Genomic DNA, 17,839 nt, shown 5'->3' with positions numbered 1-17,839 from the left:
AGAAGCAAGCCTTCTCCATGGTAGCATCCACCTTATGGAAGTCGTCCCCCTCGTATTCGGGATGGGCCAACTGTGGCATGTTTTAGGCACCTGTTAAATAAAGACCCATTTCATCCTATGCCTCCCTGAATGACTGTGCTGCCCAGTTTGTTTACTAATTATTGTGTTTTTAGCTTTGGTTTTAAATATTTAAAACTTTTAAACATTTTTATATCATGATGTATTTTAGTCTCTATTTTTATAAACCGCTTAGAGATATCGTTGGATATAGTTAGCGGTATGTAAATTGACTTAAGTAATAATAAATAAGGCTTGAGATTTAAGAAATTTTGCAGTGCTCCTGATCAGAGATGCGATAGGGCCATGGGGAAGAACCACGAATAGTGTGGATTGCAGAGAACCACTCCACCCCAGGCTGATTACTGGAACTCCCGCTACAGTCCATTTGAACTTCTTTTACATGTTAGTAAATAATGTTCACATAGTTTCCAGCTTTTTCATTATGTGATGGCTTAAAATTAATTTTTAAATGTAAAAGCTGAGATTTCAGAGTTCTTGCACTACATTCCAGAACATATGCTGTTTGAGGGCACATGATCATACTGTCGTATTGAAAAAGTTGGTGTAGCTGAGCAGTGGTGCAGCAGTGAATTAAAGTTGAATGCAAGTTGGGCAAGATGGCAAAGCAACCACATAGCCACCTCGCTATCACATGCTGAACATTGCATGGATCCGCGCAACCAACATTCTTGATACTTCAAATTTGCCATGTCAGTTGGCCCACACAAGCAGGCAGTGTAAGTCATATATACCGTCATTTATGTTATTATTTATTAAAAGCATTTCTATTCCATCTTTCTGCCTCAATATGAGGCATTCAAGGCACACTAAAAGTCAGTTTTGCCACAGGGGCAATAATACCTCCAGAATCAAACCTTAGACCTTTTTATGGCAGTGTTTCCTAGGCATGCAAATAAAGAAACTTCAAAACAAAACAAAACACCCATACACATCAACATGATTTCTTCCTGCTTCTCATCCAGCTATACTAACTGCCTAGTTCTCAAAGACTTTTACCAGTAACAAAATGTTCCAAATATGTGTATCACCGAACACTAAATAAGCGTTAACCAACATTTGCCTGAACATTTGCAGCTTCACAGCAACTGTGTTCATTTGACACTCCCCTCTCCCCTGAATAGTACTTGAATTTTTGTTCCAGTTTGCTCACAACAGAAGGAGAACATATTCTACTAGGCAGAACGGAGCAATGCATCTTTGACCAAACTTGGTGTTTGCGATGAAAACAATGACGTTGTTTCAAATATTCTGTATGAATTTCTCAGAACTTTGCACTACAACTCAGGCATGTCCATGCACTACAGTTATAAAAGGTTTAGCAAGGCTGAGCATCCCCAAATATTTAACTCATCCTGCCCCACTAGTGTATCCTACATTACACTGGACAGGTAGCTCCTTATTGTCTCTCTGGGAAGAAAATGGGAGAAGCTGGAAAGGAAGGTCTCATTTGCCACCTCCATAGGTTAAGTGATGAATTCAAGGTTGGTTTATATAAGCGGTAAGATTTGGGGAGCTTCAGATTTCATTGTCCAAGCAGGCAGGACTTCAGCTTGCCCAGTCACCAGTCACAAACTGTTATAGATAAGGAGAAGATCTCACTCTGTGCAGAACATAACGGATGGAGAGCTTGTGCAGAAGCTGCTGCCTACTAAAGACCCACGCCTTGATCCCATTCCAGGCATCCCTTCTGGTGTCTGAGCTTTCATATGTGATACTGTCTACATAATTTAATCTGTTCCACACAAAAAGAGGTCTAGAAGCCTACTTTTAAAAATCTAATTCTCCATTTCCCAGGATATCAGCTTCTGTATTAGATACCAAATTCCATGTTTACATCATAAACAAGACAATGCATGCAATATCTATGCAAGACCTAGCTCTTGCTTTTCTGATAGAATTTATTTTATAGAATAAGGAACATGCCTTTAAAATAAAGACATCTTCAAATATAAGAAAGGATGAGCAGTCTATCCTTCCATATTAAATAACATGTAAAGAAATAAAGACTATTATTACAGGTATTAAAAATATTTAGCTTGTTTTTTGTTTTGTTTTTCACATCTGAACACTAAAGTTGTTAAATATGACTGTTAAAAGAGCATGGGCAGGTTAACTGGATTGTTTCATGTTGATTCCTTTTTGCTGGTTCCTAGGATCCCAGCTCCGACTTGTTTTGAAAGAACACAAGAATTATTTTGTTGGTTCAGAGCATCTAATTTCCATCAGCGGCCTGTCAGATGCCTCTGGGAAGCTCACAAGCACCTGGATATCGACATCCCCCATTCATTGCCCCCCCCAATATAGACACTCCCCCCCAATAATTACAGTGTACGTTTTATGAACATGGAGGTCCCATTGTCAGCTACTAGGGCCAAAAGATACTGATAGACAGATCTGTCTTCCATGAATTTGTATAAAACATTTTGTATCTTTTTATACCAGAAATCCATCCATCCATAATTTCTACATGCCAACTAGTGCCAGCAATACTATTGCATCATAACACCATATCCCACGATGCAGTAGTACTTCTATTGGTGGATTGTTACAAAGCTAAAATTCAGAGAGATGTGTTTTGAAAGAAAAATAAATGCTCATACCATATTTTGCAATGAGGATTATGCAATTATCATTTCCCCCAGTAACTAATTTTACTCCTAAATTCTGATTTAATAAAAAATCTCAAAAGAATCCATTTGTAAAATGTTAAATACACTTAATGTGCATTTAAATGTGGTGTAATTAAACTAGAGCAAGCTGCAAGCACCTGTCACTTTGAGAATACATACATCTGTGAGACAAATATTCTGTAGTGATTTGCAGAATACTTTCAGTTACCCTCTCTAACTCATTGTTTTCCAGAGCGTGCAAAGTGTAAACACATTTGTTCTCAGAAGCTATGAGGTCAATCCTGCCTGGAATGTGAATATGAATTTTAAAGGGACCTTTTACATAACGGGAAATCTTCTGTTCTTGCATGCATTCTGGGACCTGTGATCATATCAAATGCAATTACAGAAGTGGATTCAAGCTTAGAGTCTAACAGATTTTGAATGGTGCAGACAGGGATTTTACCAGCCTCTCTGTGTAGTAGCAAAGCATAACTTCTAGAAACATTTTAAGCCAACATAAAAAACAGTCCAATGGCAATGGTGAAAAGCCTGACCTGCTTGACCTCTGCCTGCAGGTGTCGGAGCTGAAGGCACTGCTCCAGCCGCTTGTGCGTCTGATCAGCATTGAGCTCCAGCTCATGCTGCTTCTCATGAAGAAATTCCAGCAGCTCTTGCACTTGTGTTGCTAGATCGATGTCCTTTTCACAGATCAGTTCAATGCCTGTAATGAAATAAATGTCCTCAGATGGAAAAGTAGACAGTCCTGCTGTTGCTGCTGATGCTGATGCTAAAATAAAAGCAACCTGGAAAAGTGCTGTGACCTGTAACAAGCACATGAATGTTTTCTGTTGCTAATTTATTTTAGATAAACCCATTCACATTTAAAGGTACTTTGTGAAGCACTGAGAAGTCAATCTGCTAGCTGCCATAATCTAACGTATCATAGGGTTTTGCTGCAGCTGGTGTCTGTACAGGGTATGTATTGCGTAGCTGTAAAAATGTTATTCTTCCAGCTGCAGCCTTTCTTGCCCATGGCCATTTGAAGCTACCATTTTGCGATGAATAATGTACCCCAGCCTTTTGGGGCTAACATGTTTTAGTGAAGAATGCTGATTACTTTTTAAATCAAAATGAGAAGAAAGCCCTCCATGTCTCCTATACTTCACTGATTTTATGAAATAAAGGACACAGAGCACATGTTACTGAAGTTCATAGCAAATATCCATTGATTCTGGTGGATCAGGGTTATACCACTCTTTGACACTACCTAGTAGAAAAGAACAGGAGACAAGACAAAGAAAAATAAGGAAAGGCCTTTAACCAAAGGTTTTACAACTATTTTAATATCCTGTTTTTGAATGTGCTGGACTCAGACTGGTGGGTTCAGTGTGAGCATTCATGTGTTTGTACAGTGGTACATGTGGTTTGTTCAGTGCTAAGAATCAGTGCTTTGGTTTGCAGCCTAGAGGAGCTACATCCAGCTCATCATATGTTTCTAAAAGTTATCTGTACCTATCTTATGACAGAGGACTCCAAGTAAATGGCTGTTAAAAAAGAAGACTACAGTTTCAGCACTGGGTCAGCTACTCTGTGTACTGCTACAGCCTCTTGCTATGGTAGAACAGTAGAGGAAACCAAGACAAAGCATTATTTGTGATTCCTGTGCAGCTCTACTGAAGTGAGTGCCAGTGTATCACATTATTTATATAACTAGAGAACAATTTCATCACTGAATCTTGGACTGTTGGGAGATATTTTCAGATTCGGCTGTTCAGTTAAATTGCTCACTGGCCACCTGCTCCCGTGGAATCAGTTTTGTTATAAGCTTCAGCAGAAGCACTTTATCTGAAACAAGCTGATTTTTATCATTAGCCTGGAATTGTTGCATTATTTCAAAAATTCAAGGTTATTATTTCTATGTGCCTGTCTACTTAGTCATTCATTCATACAAAAAATTATGTAAAGCGTCAGTTGATATGTCCTGGAACTTCAGTTTCCAGGCACTGGAACAATCCTATTAAACTAGAAAGAATGAAAAAGCAAAAAGGAAACACGAACACATACACTCACCAACCTTGATTCACCCTTCATTGTCTGAGTTTATTTACAACCATCAGTAGCCTCAGGAATGCTATATTAAAAAACTTGAGGGCTGCTATCCCAAATCAACAATCTCATCAGATTTATTAATGCATCCCAAGGTAGATAATTCATAATCCAAAACAACAGATCTAGCCCAGGGACATTCTACTTCGTTAGGGAGGAACGGAATATTCCCTTTAGGTATTTCACTAGAGAAGCAAGTCAAACGCACAATCTTTCTACTTATTCACTATGTAGGAACTGTTTGCTATCACACCCATTGGAAAGGAAATACAAACTGTCAGGCAGCCTTAGTAAGTTGAGATCATATCATTAAATAATTTATTCTGAACTGTTTTAGCACTCATGAAACTTTAATCTTGTTACAGATGGGGTGAGGTCCCATGGGTATTAAGCAGAGACTGTTGACCAGGGTGATGGAGGTGAGAAACAATAGGCAGGACGTATAGGGACATACGCAGCCACATAAGAAGCAACAAGATGGGAGGAGAACTAGATCGCTATGAAGCTCACAGGCAAGGTAGCAGGTGCTATGGTTGGAGAAAAGGCCTGCAGCACCTGGGATAACTCTGTGGATGGCACAGGTATTGCTCCAATGGAAACCAGACTGAACCAAGCCTTCCTATTCCTCAGCAAGCCAGATAACTGCCAGAGTCCCTACCCTAAGTTGAAATTGTGAGGAATTTTTAAAGGGCAGTGCTGTGAATGGGACATATGTACTGTAGTCCTGTAGAATAATTTCAAGTGATGCTGTTTGTCTCCTAAAGCAAGGGTTCTAGGGAAGAGGTCTATGTGGTCGGTGGGTTTCTCCTCAGCTGAGAGGCCTGAACCACCAGTCCAGGGATCAGAGTCTGGCAACATCTCCTTTGAGAGAACTGTGGCCTCCTTGGACACAGATACAGGCAGGATGGATTGCCATGGGACTTCTGGAGCAGATCCAGGGAAGGAGCCTGGGGAAGGAGGACCAGCCAGCAGCTGCACCAGGTGGATCCTGAGCCTGAGCCTGCTTCTGCCCCCGCCCACAGGTACTTCAGGCGGGGCTGCCAGAGGCTGCTCGGGAAGGAGCCTGGGGAAGGAGGACCAGCCAGCAGCTGCACCAGGTGGATCCTGAGCCTGAGCCTGCTTCTGCCCCCGCCCACAGGTACTTAAGGTGGGGCTGCCAGAGACAGCGCCTCGGCAACGCGCCAAGTGCGATGCTAAGTGCGCACTTAGCGTCGCACTTGGAGTCGCATAGGACCTGAAGACCCACCCACCTGCCTCTCCAGAGACACCAGCAGCCACAATACCAGCAGCAAATAGCAGCAGCAGAGGGCAGCAGCTTTAAAGACAAGGGGAAAGGGGCAAACGTGGACTTTATCTGCTCCTTCTTAGCTGCTGTTCTCTTTTATCTCTTTTATCTTTTCTATTCTTTTAAACTGTTGTGCATTTTATATCCTAACATTTTAATATGTGCCTGGGAGGACTATTGGGCAACTCAGGGGGTGGGGGAGGTGCCACCATAACTGTGGTCACGGGCAGGGGGAGGTATGGCGTTGGGGGATTAACAGGCCAGCTGAGGAGAAGAGGGGCTAGACACCTTACAGCTGTCCCCTCTTCTGGTTCTTCCCCCAACCTGATGGTTCCTGGCAGCCTTACCAGTCTGCCCTTGGGTCTGGTGGTGCTGCTGCTGAATGCCAGGTCGGCCCAAAATAAAATCTCCCTCATCCATGATGTGATTGTGGATGAGGGGGCTGACCTGGCATGTATTACTGAGACCTGGGTGGGGGAACTGGGAGGGGTCACTCTCTCCCAGCTGTGCCCTCCTGGGTACTCAGTGAAGCACCAACACTGACTCGAGGGTCGGGGAGGGGGGGTTGCCGTGGTCTATAGGAAATCAATCTCCCTCTCCAGGCTTCCTGCTCATTCGAGTGCAGATCTTGAGTGTATGTACCTTGTGTTGGGTACCCGGGACAGATTAGGGATCCTGTTGGTGTACCGCCCACCCCGCTGCCCATCAGACTCCCTGCCTGAGCTGACGGAGGTGGTCTCGGACTTGGTGTTGAGGACCCCCAGGATGATGGTCCTTGGGGATCACAACTTCCATGCCGAGGCCGCTGTATCCGGAGCGGCTCAGGACTTCATGGCCGCCATGACAACCATGGGGCTGTCCCAACATGTCATCGGCCCAACGCATATAAAAGGACACACGCTTGATCTGGTTTTCCCGACTGGGCAGGAGGATGGTGATCTGAAAGTGGAGGAATTAACATCTGTCCCTTTGTCATGGTCAGATCACTTCCTGCTGAGGTTCAGACTCCTGGCGGCCTTTCCTCTCTGCAAGGGTGGGGGACCTATTAAAATGGTCCGCCCCCGGAGATTAATGGATTCTGATGGATTCCAGAGGGCTCTGGGGGATTTTCCTGCTGGTATGGCTGGTGCTCCTGTCGAAGCCCAGGTCGCTCTGTGGAATGCAGAGATGACTCGGGCGGTTGACACGATCGCGCCCAAGCGCCCTCTCCCTCTGAGCAGAGCCCAGCCAGCTCCTTGGTATGCACCTGAGCTGAGGGCAATGAAGCAAGAGGGGAGACGGCTAGAACGCAGGTGGAGGAAAACTCGTGCTGAGTCTGACCGAACACAGGTAAGAGCCCACTATCGAGCCTACTCTGTGGCGGTGAGGGTGGCAAAAAGACAGTTCTTTTCCACCAGCATTGCATCTTCTCAGTGTCATCCAGCGGAGCTTTTCCGAGTGGTTCGCGGCCTGTTACATTCTGGGCCAGGGAGAGAGATGGTGGAACCCTTGGTAGCACGCTGTGAGAAGTTTGCACGGCACATTGAGGATAAAGTCGCTCAGATTCGTCATGAATTGGACACCACCATTAATGCAGTTCCATTGGTAGAGGCGTTCAGAGCACCGTCTGGTCCAGTTTTATTGGATGAGTTTCAGTTACTGAGGCCTGAGGATGCGGACAAGGTGCTTGGCAAAGTCCGATCGACCACTTGTGTGCTTGACCCTTGCCCTTCATGGCTTATTAAATCAAACAAGGAGGGGTTGTCCAGCTGGGTCCAGGAGGTTGTAAATTCCTCCTTGAGAGAGGGAGTGGTGCCTGCTGCTTTAAAAGAGGCAGTAATTAGACCACTCCTGAAAAAGCCTAACCTGGACCCAGAGGATGTTAACAATTATAGGCCAGTGGCCAACATCCCCTTCCTGGGCAAGGTGCTTGAGCGGGTAGTTGTAGGACAGCTCCAGGCACTGTTGAATGAAACGGATTATCTAGATCCATTTCAATCGGGCTTCAGGCCTGGTTTTGGAACGGAAACTGCCTTGGTCGCCCTGTGGGATGACCTCTGCCGGGAGAGGGACAGGGGGAGTGCGACCCTGTTGATTCTCCTGGACCTCTCAGCGGCTTTCGATACCATCGACCATGGTATCCTTCTGGATAGGTTGTCTGGGTTAGGAGTTGGAGGCACTGCACTACAGTGGTTCCGCTCCTACTTGGATGGCCGATTCCAGAAGGTGGTGCTGGGGGATTATTGCTCTGTGCCATGGCAATTGTGCCATGGGGTTCCACAGGGCTCTATTTTATCCCCCATGCTGTTTAACATCTACATGAAACCGCTGGGGGAGGTTATCCGGAGGTGCGGGCTGAGGTGCCATCAATATGCGGATGACACCCAGCTCTACCTCTCTTTCTCATCAAAACCAGGTGAGGCAGTGGCTGTTCTGAATCAGTGCCTGGGCACAGTAATGGCATATTCAACCTGTTCTGGAGGGGGTTGCACTTCCCCTAAAGGATCAGGTTTGTAGTTTGGGGGTGCTCTTGGATCCAGAACTGTCACTTGAGGCACAGGTGAACTCAGTGGCACGGAGCACTTTTTATCAGCTTAGGCTGGTATACCAACTACGCCCTTATCTGGACAGAGATAGCCTAGCTACAGTTATCCATGCTCTGATAACTTCTCGTCTGGATTACTGCAATGCGTTGTACGTGGGGCTGCCTTTGAAAACGGTCCGGAAACTTCAGCTGGTCCAAAATAGGGCAGCAAGATTGTTAACAGGGACTGGCCTGCGAGCTCATATTATGCCAGTACTTTTCCAGCTGCACTGGCTGCCAGTCCATTTCCGGGCCCGATTCAAAGTGCTGGTGTTAACATTCAAAGCCCTTAATGGCTTGGGGCCAGGTTACCTGAAGGATTGCCTCCTCCCATATGTGCCTGCCCGGACCTTAAGATCGTTATCAGCGGCCCTTCTCCATGAGCCCCTGCCAAAGGAAGTGAGGCGGGTGGCTACTAGGAGGAGGGCTTTTTCTGTTGTGGCACCCCAGCTCTGGAATGAGCTCCCTAGTGAGGTTCGCCTGGCGCCTACATTGTATTCCTTTCGGCGCCAGGTGAAGACCTTTTTATTTTCCCAGGCATTTTAGCATTTTAGCTTTCTAAATTTTTATCTTTGCTGTTTTAAATCTGTATTTTAAACTCCTGCACTGCTGCTAGGTTTTATTGTGGTTGTATTGTTATATTGTGGTTTTAATGTTCTGTATATTTTAAATTGTTTTATTGTGTGTTGTTTGGTTTTAATTTTTGTGAACCACCCAGAGAGCTTCGGCTATTGGGTGGTATAGAAATGAAATAAATAAATAAATTCCTCCACTTCAGGTGTCACTATCAAAGGTGTCTGGGGGCTGGATTACAATCCTCGGTATATATGCAGCATTTCTATGTATCAACATCCTCCCTTTCTGACAAGGGCTTTCATCATATTTTTACTACCCTAAACCATTTTTCTACCAGCCATGGCTGCAAGGAATGAGATATAAAGAGAAAGGGAATGAAGAGCCCTCAACCAAGGGACTGAAACTGAGAGGACAAAAGCTACAAGAAAGCTTACAGGTATTGGCCACTGAGAAAAAAGAAGGGGAGAAAGTGACTGTGGCAAATGATATTGAAGGGGACTCTTCTGGGCTCTCTTGGATTGGGAAACATTTGCAGCTGGCAAAGGGGATCATACAAGGTGCATGTAGGGACGTGAAGATGTAAACTAGTAGATGATTTGGTGAAGTGGTAAAAATATAATCATGGGGCAATTAAGAACAAAATTCCAGTATATCAGACCTAGAAAGGTCCTCACTTAAAACTGGTTAAGTTTTCATATTATGTAAGAAAACTAATTCACCCAGCAAAAATATTAATGACTATTTTCCCAAAGCCAATGAATTCGAAGAAATGGTTAAAAATACTTCATGTCAATAAATATCAGCATGTGAGTAGTCCCAGTTTTATCGTTGTGTATGCCAGCAATGTGGCTTAAAACTGTGTGACATATGACAAGACAGAAAGGGCAAATCATTCATCACAGGGGAGCTGGCTGCCCTTTGATATCCTAGGCCCTTTAGTGATTGCCACTGACGAGTTATTGCAATCAGAAATACACCAGCCATGGATTTGATTGAAAACTGTGAATGCAGTCAGATCAAAGCCATGTAGTGAAGTCAAGCATACTAAATGCTGGAAAAGTCCCGAGGACACAACACCATATGTAGGCTAATTATAATGTGTGCAATGTCTGGCATTTAGAAAGAACCTTGCTCCCAAAGGGAAAGATATATTACCAAGCTTTGAACGTGAAGTTCAAGAGCCATTCTACCTTATTTGGTAATGAAGAAGCTGTTTTGTTTGGACCAAGAAGGAGAACAAAGTAGCCATCTTCATTTCTATGTGGTTTTCAGTGCAGCTGCTTACAAGACCTCATATCCCAAGATGGCAATGCTTCACCTTTCCTCAGTCTTGAATTTACTTGCACTTGAAGCAGTAAGATAAGCTCTGAGTGAAATAAGAGCCCCTAGATATGCAGGAGCTTTTCCTTGCCTTCATCGTGATTTCAAAGTAGCATTGCATATGCTCTCTGTGGTGCTCTTAGGCATAAATCACATGAAAAGCAGGGCAGACAAATCCTTAATGGAAAAACAGAAACTACTTTCTGACCCTTCCCCTCCACCTCAGTGTTTATGTATACTCTGGTAGGGCATGTGTTTTAGGCTTGTGTATGCCTCCTCTGTATGCTCATTTTGATCGATAGCATTAGAGGGCAAGGGAATATTTTTCCCTGGTGCTTTTACTATCTTGAGATCATCATCATCAATATCAATTTATTTGTATGCCGCTTTTCCACAAGAGATACTCTCTTATAGATGTGAAAACCCGAACCTTAAGAGGGGAGGTGGGGAGACAGGAGTAGGAATGACAATAAATCATTGTATGATCTGCCCATGGCTTCCTTTTCCATCTTATTTCATTTAATTACCCAATCTGGGATGACAATGCTGTACCTCCTGTCTTTGCTGTGCTTTCATTGCCTTTAGGTATGATTTGAGAACATAAGAGCCACTGGATCAGACCAAGGACCCATCTAGTCTAGCATTCTGTTCACACAGTGGCCAACCAGCTGCCTGTGGGGAAACCCACAAGTCGGACATGAGTGCAACAGAACCATCCCGCCCATGTTCCCCAGTAACTAATGTACATAGGCATACAACCATTGATGCTGGAACTAGTATATAGCCATCAGGACTAGTAGCCATTGATAGCCTTTGCTTTTGTGAACCTCTGGAAGACTTAAATAGGTTTCTGTCTTGACTTACCAAGGCTCACTAATGTAAAAAAGTAAAATGATTCTTGATTTAATTTCCTTTTGTATTGATTCCTGTCAGAGGTCTCTGCTCATATTACATTTTTGTAATGTCAGATCTACCAACAAACACTGGTCTGCCTACCTGAAGCTTGGACTTCCATGATGTATTGGTGCAAATCTTGCCCTTGCTGAATGACCTCAAAAGTCATGTTATTCATAGCCAGCTTCCGCTCTGTGTGTCGCTGCAAACGCTGCTCTGCTAGGGTCAAGTCCTCGGTATTGAAATCATTCATTTGCCTTAGCAAGTCCTCATTCCAGGCATCTAACTCAGCTGTCACCTTCAAAGTAAAAAAGAAGCAATACAGGATAAGCATTCAAGGCTATCAAAACTCAGGTTACTGAGAAAGGGTATCTAAAATGGCTTTATCCTCTTCTGTAATTACAGCCTTTAAGTCAGAGCCCAGCAAATTTAACCAGGCATTGTATAAGCTACAATGGAGTTTAGAAGCAAGACATTATAGGTGTTGTTCAGAAAGTAAAGAGATATAATGTCTATATGGTAGAATCTTAGAGGTAAGATCACCTTGGACTGGAAGTTGTAGGTAATTAAAGGAATCCCCCAAATTAGGCATTTTCACACATCACAAAATCAGTAGTTATTATTTATTTACTGTATTTCTATATGGCCTCTCTGAAAACAACTAAGACAGTTTACAAAAAGTTCAAAAAATAAAAGCCACAATCAAATTAGAACATAGTAATACATTAAAAACAACCTTTTAAACCGTAACAATTTAAAAGCCAAGTTTAAAAGATGTGTCTTGACCTCCTTCCTGAATGTCGAGATAGAGTGGACCAGTCGCAACTCCAGAGTGAGTTCCAGAGTTTGGGAGCAACACAGGAGAAAGCCCTTTTTCGTGTGCCTGACAAGCGGGCTCTGCAAGTGAGGGTATCTTCAAAAGGGCTCTCCAACCGATCTTAATAACTGAATAGGTTCATTCCAAGACAGATGATCCCTCAGATAGCCAGGCCCTAAGCGGCTGAGAGCTTTAAAATTTAAAACCAAACCTTGAATTGAGTCCAGAAAACAATTGGTAATCAGTACAGATCTTTCAGTACTGGGATGATGTGATCATGATACCATGCACCAGTTAGCAGCCTAGATGCTGCATTTTGCACAAATTAAAGCACCTAGACACTATTCAAGAGTAGCCTCATGTAGGGCACACTGGAATAGTCTAACCGTGATGTACCTAAGGCATGGATAACTGTTGTCAGATCAAACTGACTCAGGAATGGTCAAAGCTGGTGTGCTAGATGTAGTTGTGCAAACTACACTCCTTGCCACCGTTGTCACCTGAATATCCAAGAACAGTGTAGGATCCAGGACCGCTCCCAAACCACAAACCTGATTTTTCAAGGGGAGCACAACCTCATCCAGAACAGGTTGAATCCCAGTCCTGGGGCCAGATGTTCTACTGCATAACAGCACCTCTGTGTTTTCTGGATTTAATTTCAATTTGTTCAAATTAGCTTGCCTATGGGAATGCATAGAGCTTCCTTAGGACTGTTCTGTTTATGTTTTGCCAAAACCACTTAAGCTTTGAGGAAATAATGCAATGAAAATTGTTTGAAATCTGCCAATGTTTTAAGTTCACAGGTGAATAGATAAGGGGAAGAAGTTCCACAAATGAGACCTAGACACAGTGACACATGGCTTGGTTACATCCAGGTTAGATTACTGTAATGTTCTCTATGTAGGGCTGCCCTTGAAGATGATTTGGAAACTGCAACTGGTACAGAATGCAGCAGCTAGAGCACTTGTGGGAGCTAGATGCTATGATCATATTATTCCCATTTTGTATTGTTTACATTTGCTGCCTGTTAGTTTCCGGGCTCAATTCAAGGTGCTGGTTTTGGCCTTTAAAGCCCTAAATGGTTCGGGGCCACATTATCTGAAGGACTGCCTACATCTGTATGAGCCTGCCCAAGCATTAAGATCAGTGTCAGAGGCGCTACTCTCTGGCCCACCAGCAAGAACTATTAGTCTGGCGAGGACTTTGTTGTTGTTCAGTCGTTCAGTCGTGTCCGACTCTTCGTGACCCCATGGACCATAGCACGCCAGGCCTTCCTGTCCTGCGCTCTCTCCCGGAGCGTGCTCAAGTTCATATTCATTGCATCGGTGATGCCATATAGCCATCTCATCCTCTGCCATCCCCTTCTCCTTTTGCCTTCAGTCTTTCCCAGCATCAAGGTCTTTTCCAGAGAGTTTTCTCTTCACATTAGGTGGCCAAAATATTTCAGCTTCACCTTCAGTATCTGTCCTTCCAATGAGCATTCAGGGTTGATTTCCTTTAGGATTGACTGATTTGACCTCCTTGCAGTCCAGGGGACTCGTAAGAGTCTTCTCCAGCACCACAGTTCGAAAGCATCAATTCTTCAGCGCTCAGCCTTCCTTATAGTCCAGCTCTCACAGCCATACATTACTACTGGGAAAACCATAGCTTTGATTAGACGGACCTTTGTCGGCAAGGTGATGTCTCTGCTTCTTACTTTGCTGTCTACGTTTGCCATAGCTTTCATCCCAAGGAGCAAGCGTCTTTTAATTTCATGGCTACAGTCACCGTCTGCAGTGATCTTGGAGCCCAAGAAAGTAAAATCTGTCACTGCTTCCATTTCTTCCCCTTCTATATGCCAGGAAGTGATGGGGCCAGATGCCATGATCTTCGTTTTTTTAATGTTGAGTTTCAAACCAGCTTTTGCACTCTCCTCTTTCACCCTCAACAAGAGGCTCTTTAGATCCTCTTCGCTTCCTGCCATTAGGGTGGTATCATCTGCATATCTGAGGTTGTTGATAATTCTCCCGGCAATCTTAATTCCGACCTCTGATTCATCCAACCTGGCGTTCCTCATGATGTACTCTGCATATAAGTTAAATAAGCAGGGTGACAATATGCAGCCTTGTCATACTCCTTTCCCAATTTTGAACCACTCGGTTGTTCCCTGTCTGGTTCTTACTGTTGCTTCTTGACCCTCGTACAGGTTTCTCAGGAGACAGGTAAGGTGGTCTGGTACTCCCATCACTTTAAGAATTTGCCACAGTTTGTTGTGATCCACACAATCAAAGGCTTTAGCGTAGTCAATGAAGCAGAAATAGACGTTTTTCTGGAATTCTCTTGCTTTCTCCATGATGCAGCAAATGTTGGCGATTTGATCTCTAGTTCCTCTGCCTCTTTGAAACCCTGCTTGTACTTCCGGTAGTTCTCGGTTCGCATACTGCTGAAGCCTAGCTTGTAGGATTTTGAGCATCACCTTGCTGGCATGTGAAATGAGCGCAATTGTGCGGTAGTTTGAACACTCTTTGGCATTGCCCTTCTTTGGAATTGGAATGTAAACTGACCTTTTCCAGTCTTGCGGCCATTGTTGAGTGTTCCAAATTTGTTGGCATATTGAATGCAGCACTTTAACAGCATCATCTTTTAGGATTTTAAGTAGCTCAGCTGGAAGACTGTCATCTCCGCTAACTTTGTTGTTAGTAATGCTTCCTAAGGCCCACTTGACTTCACTCTCGAGGATGTCCGGCTCAAGTTCAGTGACCGCACTATCATGGCTATCAGGGACATTCAGATCTTTCCTGTATAGTTCTTCTGTGTATTCTTGCCACCTCTTCTTAATCTCATCTGCATCTGTTAGGTCCCTGCCTTCTTTATCCTTTATCATGCCCGTCTTTGCACAAAACGTTCCCTTGAGATCTCCGATTTTCTTGAAGAGATCTCTAGTCTTTCCCATTCTGTCATTTTCCTCGATTTCTTTGCATTGTTCATTTAAGAAGGCCTTCTTGTCTCTCCTTGCTATTCTCTGGAACTCTGCATTCAGTTGGATATATCTTCCCCTTTCTCCCTTGCTTTTCGCTTCCCTTCTTTCCTCAGCTACTTGTAAAGCCTCATCAGACAGCCACTTGGCTTTCTTGCATTTCTTTTTCTTTGGGATGGATTGAGTTGCTGCCTCCTGAACAATGTTACGGACCTCCGTCCATAGTTCCTCAGGCACTCTGTTTATCAGGTCTAATCCCTGAAATCTATTCCTCACCTCCACTGTATATTCATCTGGAATATGATTTAGGTCATACCTGAATGGTTTAGTGGTTTTCCCTACGTTCTTCCATTTAAGCCGAAATTTTGCAAGAAGCAGCTCATGATCTGAGCCACAGTCAGCTCCAGGTCTTGTTTTTACTGCCTGTATAGAGCTTCTCCATCTTTGGCTGCAAAGGACATAATCTGATTTCGATATTGACCATCTGGTGATGTCCATGTGTAGAGTCGTCTCTTGTGCTGTTGGAAAAGAGTGTTTGCTATGATCAGCGTGTTCTCTTGGCAAAACTCTATTAGCTTTTGTCCTGCTTCATTTTCTACACCCAGGCCATGCCTGCCTGTTATCCCGGTGATTTCTTGACTTCCTACTTTAGCATTCCAATCCCCTATGATGAAGAGGACATCTTTTTTTGGTGTTAGTTCGAGAAGGTGTTGTAGGTCTTCATAGAACCGATCAACCTCAGCTTCTTCAGCATCAGTGGTTGGGGCATAGACTTGAATTACTGTGATGTTGAATGGTTTGCCTTGGATTCGTACTGAGATCATTCTGTCGTTTTTGAGATTGTACCCCAGGACTGCTTTTCCCACCCTTTTGTTGACTATGAGTGCTACTCCATTTCTTCTAAGGGATTCTTGCCCACACTAGTAGATATGATGGTCACCTGAATTAAATTTGCCCATGCCGGTCCATTTTAGTTCACTGATTCCCAAGATGTCGATGTTCAATCTTGCCATCTCATGTTTGACCACCTCCAGCTTACCTTGATTCATTGATCTGACATTCCAGGTTCCTAAACAATATTGTTCTTTACAGCATCAGATTTTCTTTTCACCACCAGACACATCCACAGCTGAGTGTCCTTTTGGCTTTGGCCCAGCCGCTTCACTCTTTCTGGAGCTACTTGGAAATACCCTCTGCTCTTCCCCAGTAGTATATTGGACACCTTCCGAACTGAGGGGCTCATCTTCCGGCGTCATCTCTTTTAGCCTTGTGATACGTTCCATGGGGTTTTCTTGGCAAGAATACTGGAGTGGGTTGCCATTTCCTTCTCCAGTGGACCACATTTTGTCAGAACTCTCTGCCATGACCTGTCCGTCTTGGGTGGCCCTGCACGGCATAGCTTATGGCTTCACTGAGTTACGCAAGCCCCTTCGCCACAACAAGGCAGTGATCCATGAAGGGATCCTTGCGAGGACTAGGGATAGGGTATTCTCAGTGGTGGGCCCACACCTTTAGAACTCCTCCCCAGGGAGGTATGAGGTATGGCCTCATCACTGCTGGCTTTAAAAACAACAACAACCTGAAAATACATTTATTCCAGTCTGCATTTGGTGCTTAAAAATCATTAGCTGTGATGGTGGTGATGGTGGTGGTGGTGGTGGTGTGTGTGTGTGTGTGTTTGTGTATTTAACTGTAATTCATATGTTAATGTTTTTGTAATACTGTAAGCCGCCTTGTGAAGACAGTATGCCCTAAAAGGCGGGTTAACAATCTTTTCACTATAAATAAATAAATCTGGGTGGCTGCTTGAAACACTACTATGTAGATTCTCTCTGATGTAATCAATAGACTGCTAGACTTAGACAGTGGAGAACCAGGTTCAGCCCCTCAGTTCAGCCCTCACACTCACTGGATGCCTTAGGGTGAATCACTACTGCTTAGCCTAAACCACCTCACAGGGTTGTTGTGAGGATAAAATGGGTTAACATGGGTATACCACTCTGAGCTCCTTTGAAGAAGAACATGAAGATAAATGACACAGAGGTTGCTTTACAGGGCAAGCTGTAACTGTGAATGGCTTTCTAGGCAATTGTAGACATTTTGACTGGTGAAACACATACCTTAATTATTATTATTTTTTACTTATGACTTGGATAGTTATCAGTTGATACATTTAATTACATTGACAGATACTGTGTTCAAGTGATAATAAAGCACATTCCACCATAACTTATTAGCAACAGCCATTTCACATCATGACACTATCTCAAAAGGTAAACATAATCATATGAACTGGGCCTAGAAGTGGTGCTCCTACAGGGTTCAAGTGACTTGTAGCACATTTTAGATGTTCCTCCTGAGAGAAGAGGAGTGGGAAGAAAATACAAGGCTTGTGTGGAGAAAATGGGATGCAAGGAAAGTCAGATTTAAGGCAGTAGCAGAACTCTACAGAAAGTGGACCCCCAAAATGAGAAGTATAAAGATTGAGGTTGAGAGATATGGGCAGATAGAAGACCAGAGTCTAGCAGAGTGGCAGGACAGAATTATTACTTTAATTTGAAAGTGGCCAACCAAAGCTAGTAAGCAAGTTGATTCTAGAGAACCTGCTTGTGGGTTCCTGGTTGACAGC

General features: G+C 43.8%; 1 protein-coding gene across 1 annotated transcript in view; it reads right to left on the bottom strand.

Annotated features, from left to right (window-relative positions):
• Positions 1-17,839, bottom strand: part of KALRN (kalirin RhoGEF kinase) — an 816,446-nt gene that overhangs the window by 249,813 nt on the left and 548,794 nt on the right. The window contains exons 15-16 of the mRNA XM_084807552.1: positions 11,540-11,735; positions 3,248-3,414 (exon numbers count right to left, since the gene is read on the bottom strand). Coding sequence (XP_084663678.1) covers positions 3,248-3,414; positions 11,540-11,735 — 363 coding nt within the window. The remainder of the gene's footprint in view (positions 1-3,247; positions 3,415-11,539; positions 11,736-17,839) is intronic.

Source organism: Heloderma suspectum, chromosome 1 (genome assembly GCF_057233095.1).
Source record: "Heloderma suspectum isolate Gila_16-S chromosome 1, 16-S_ref, whole genome shotgun sequence".
In the NCBI taxonomy this organism is placed as follows: Eukaryota; Metazoa; Chordata; class Lepidosauria; order Squamata; family Helodermatidae; genus Heloderma; species Heloderma suspectum.
The sequence above is the reverse complement of the archived record's forward strand: the minus strand, read 5'-3'. Positions and strand labels throughout refer to the sequence as shown.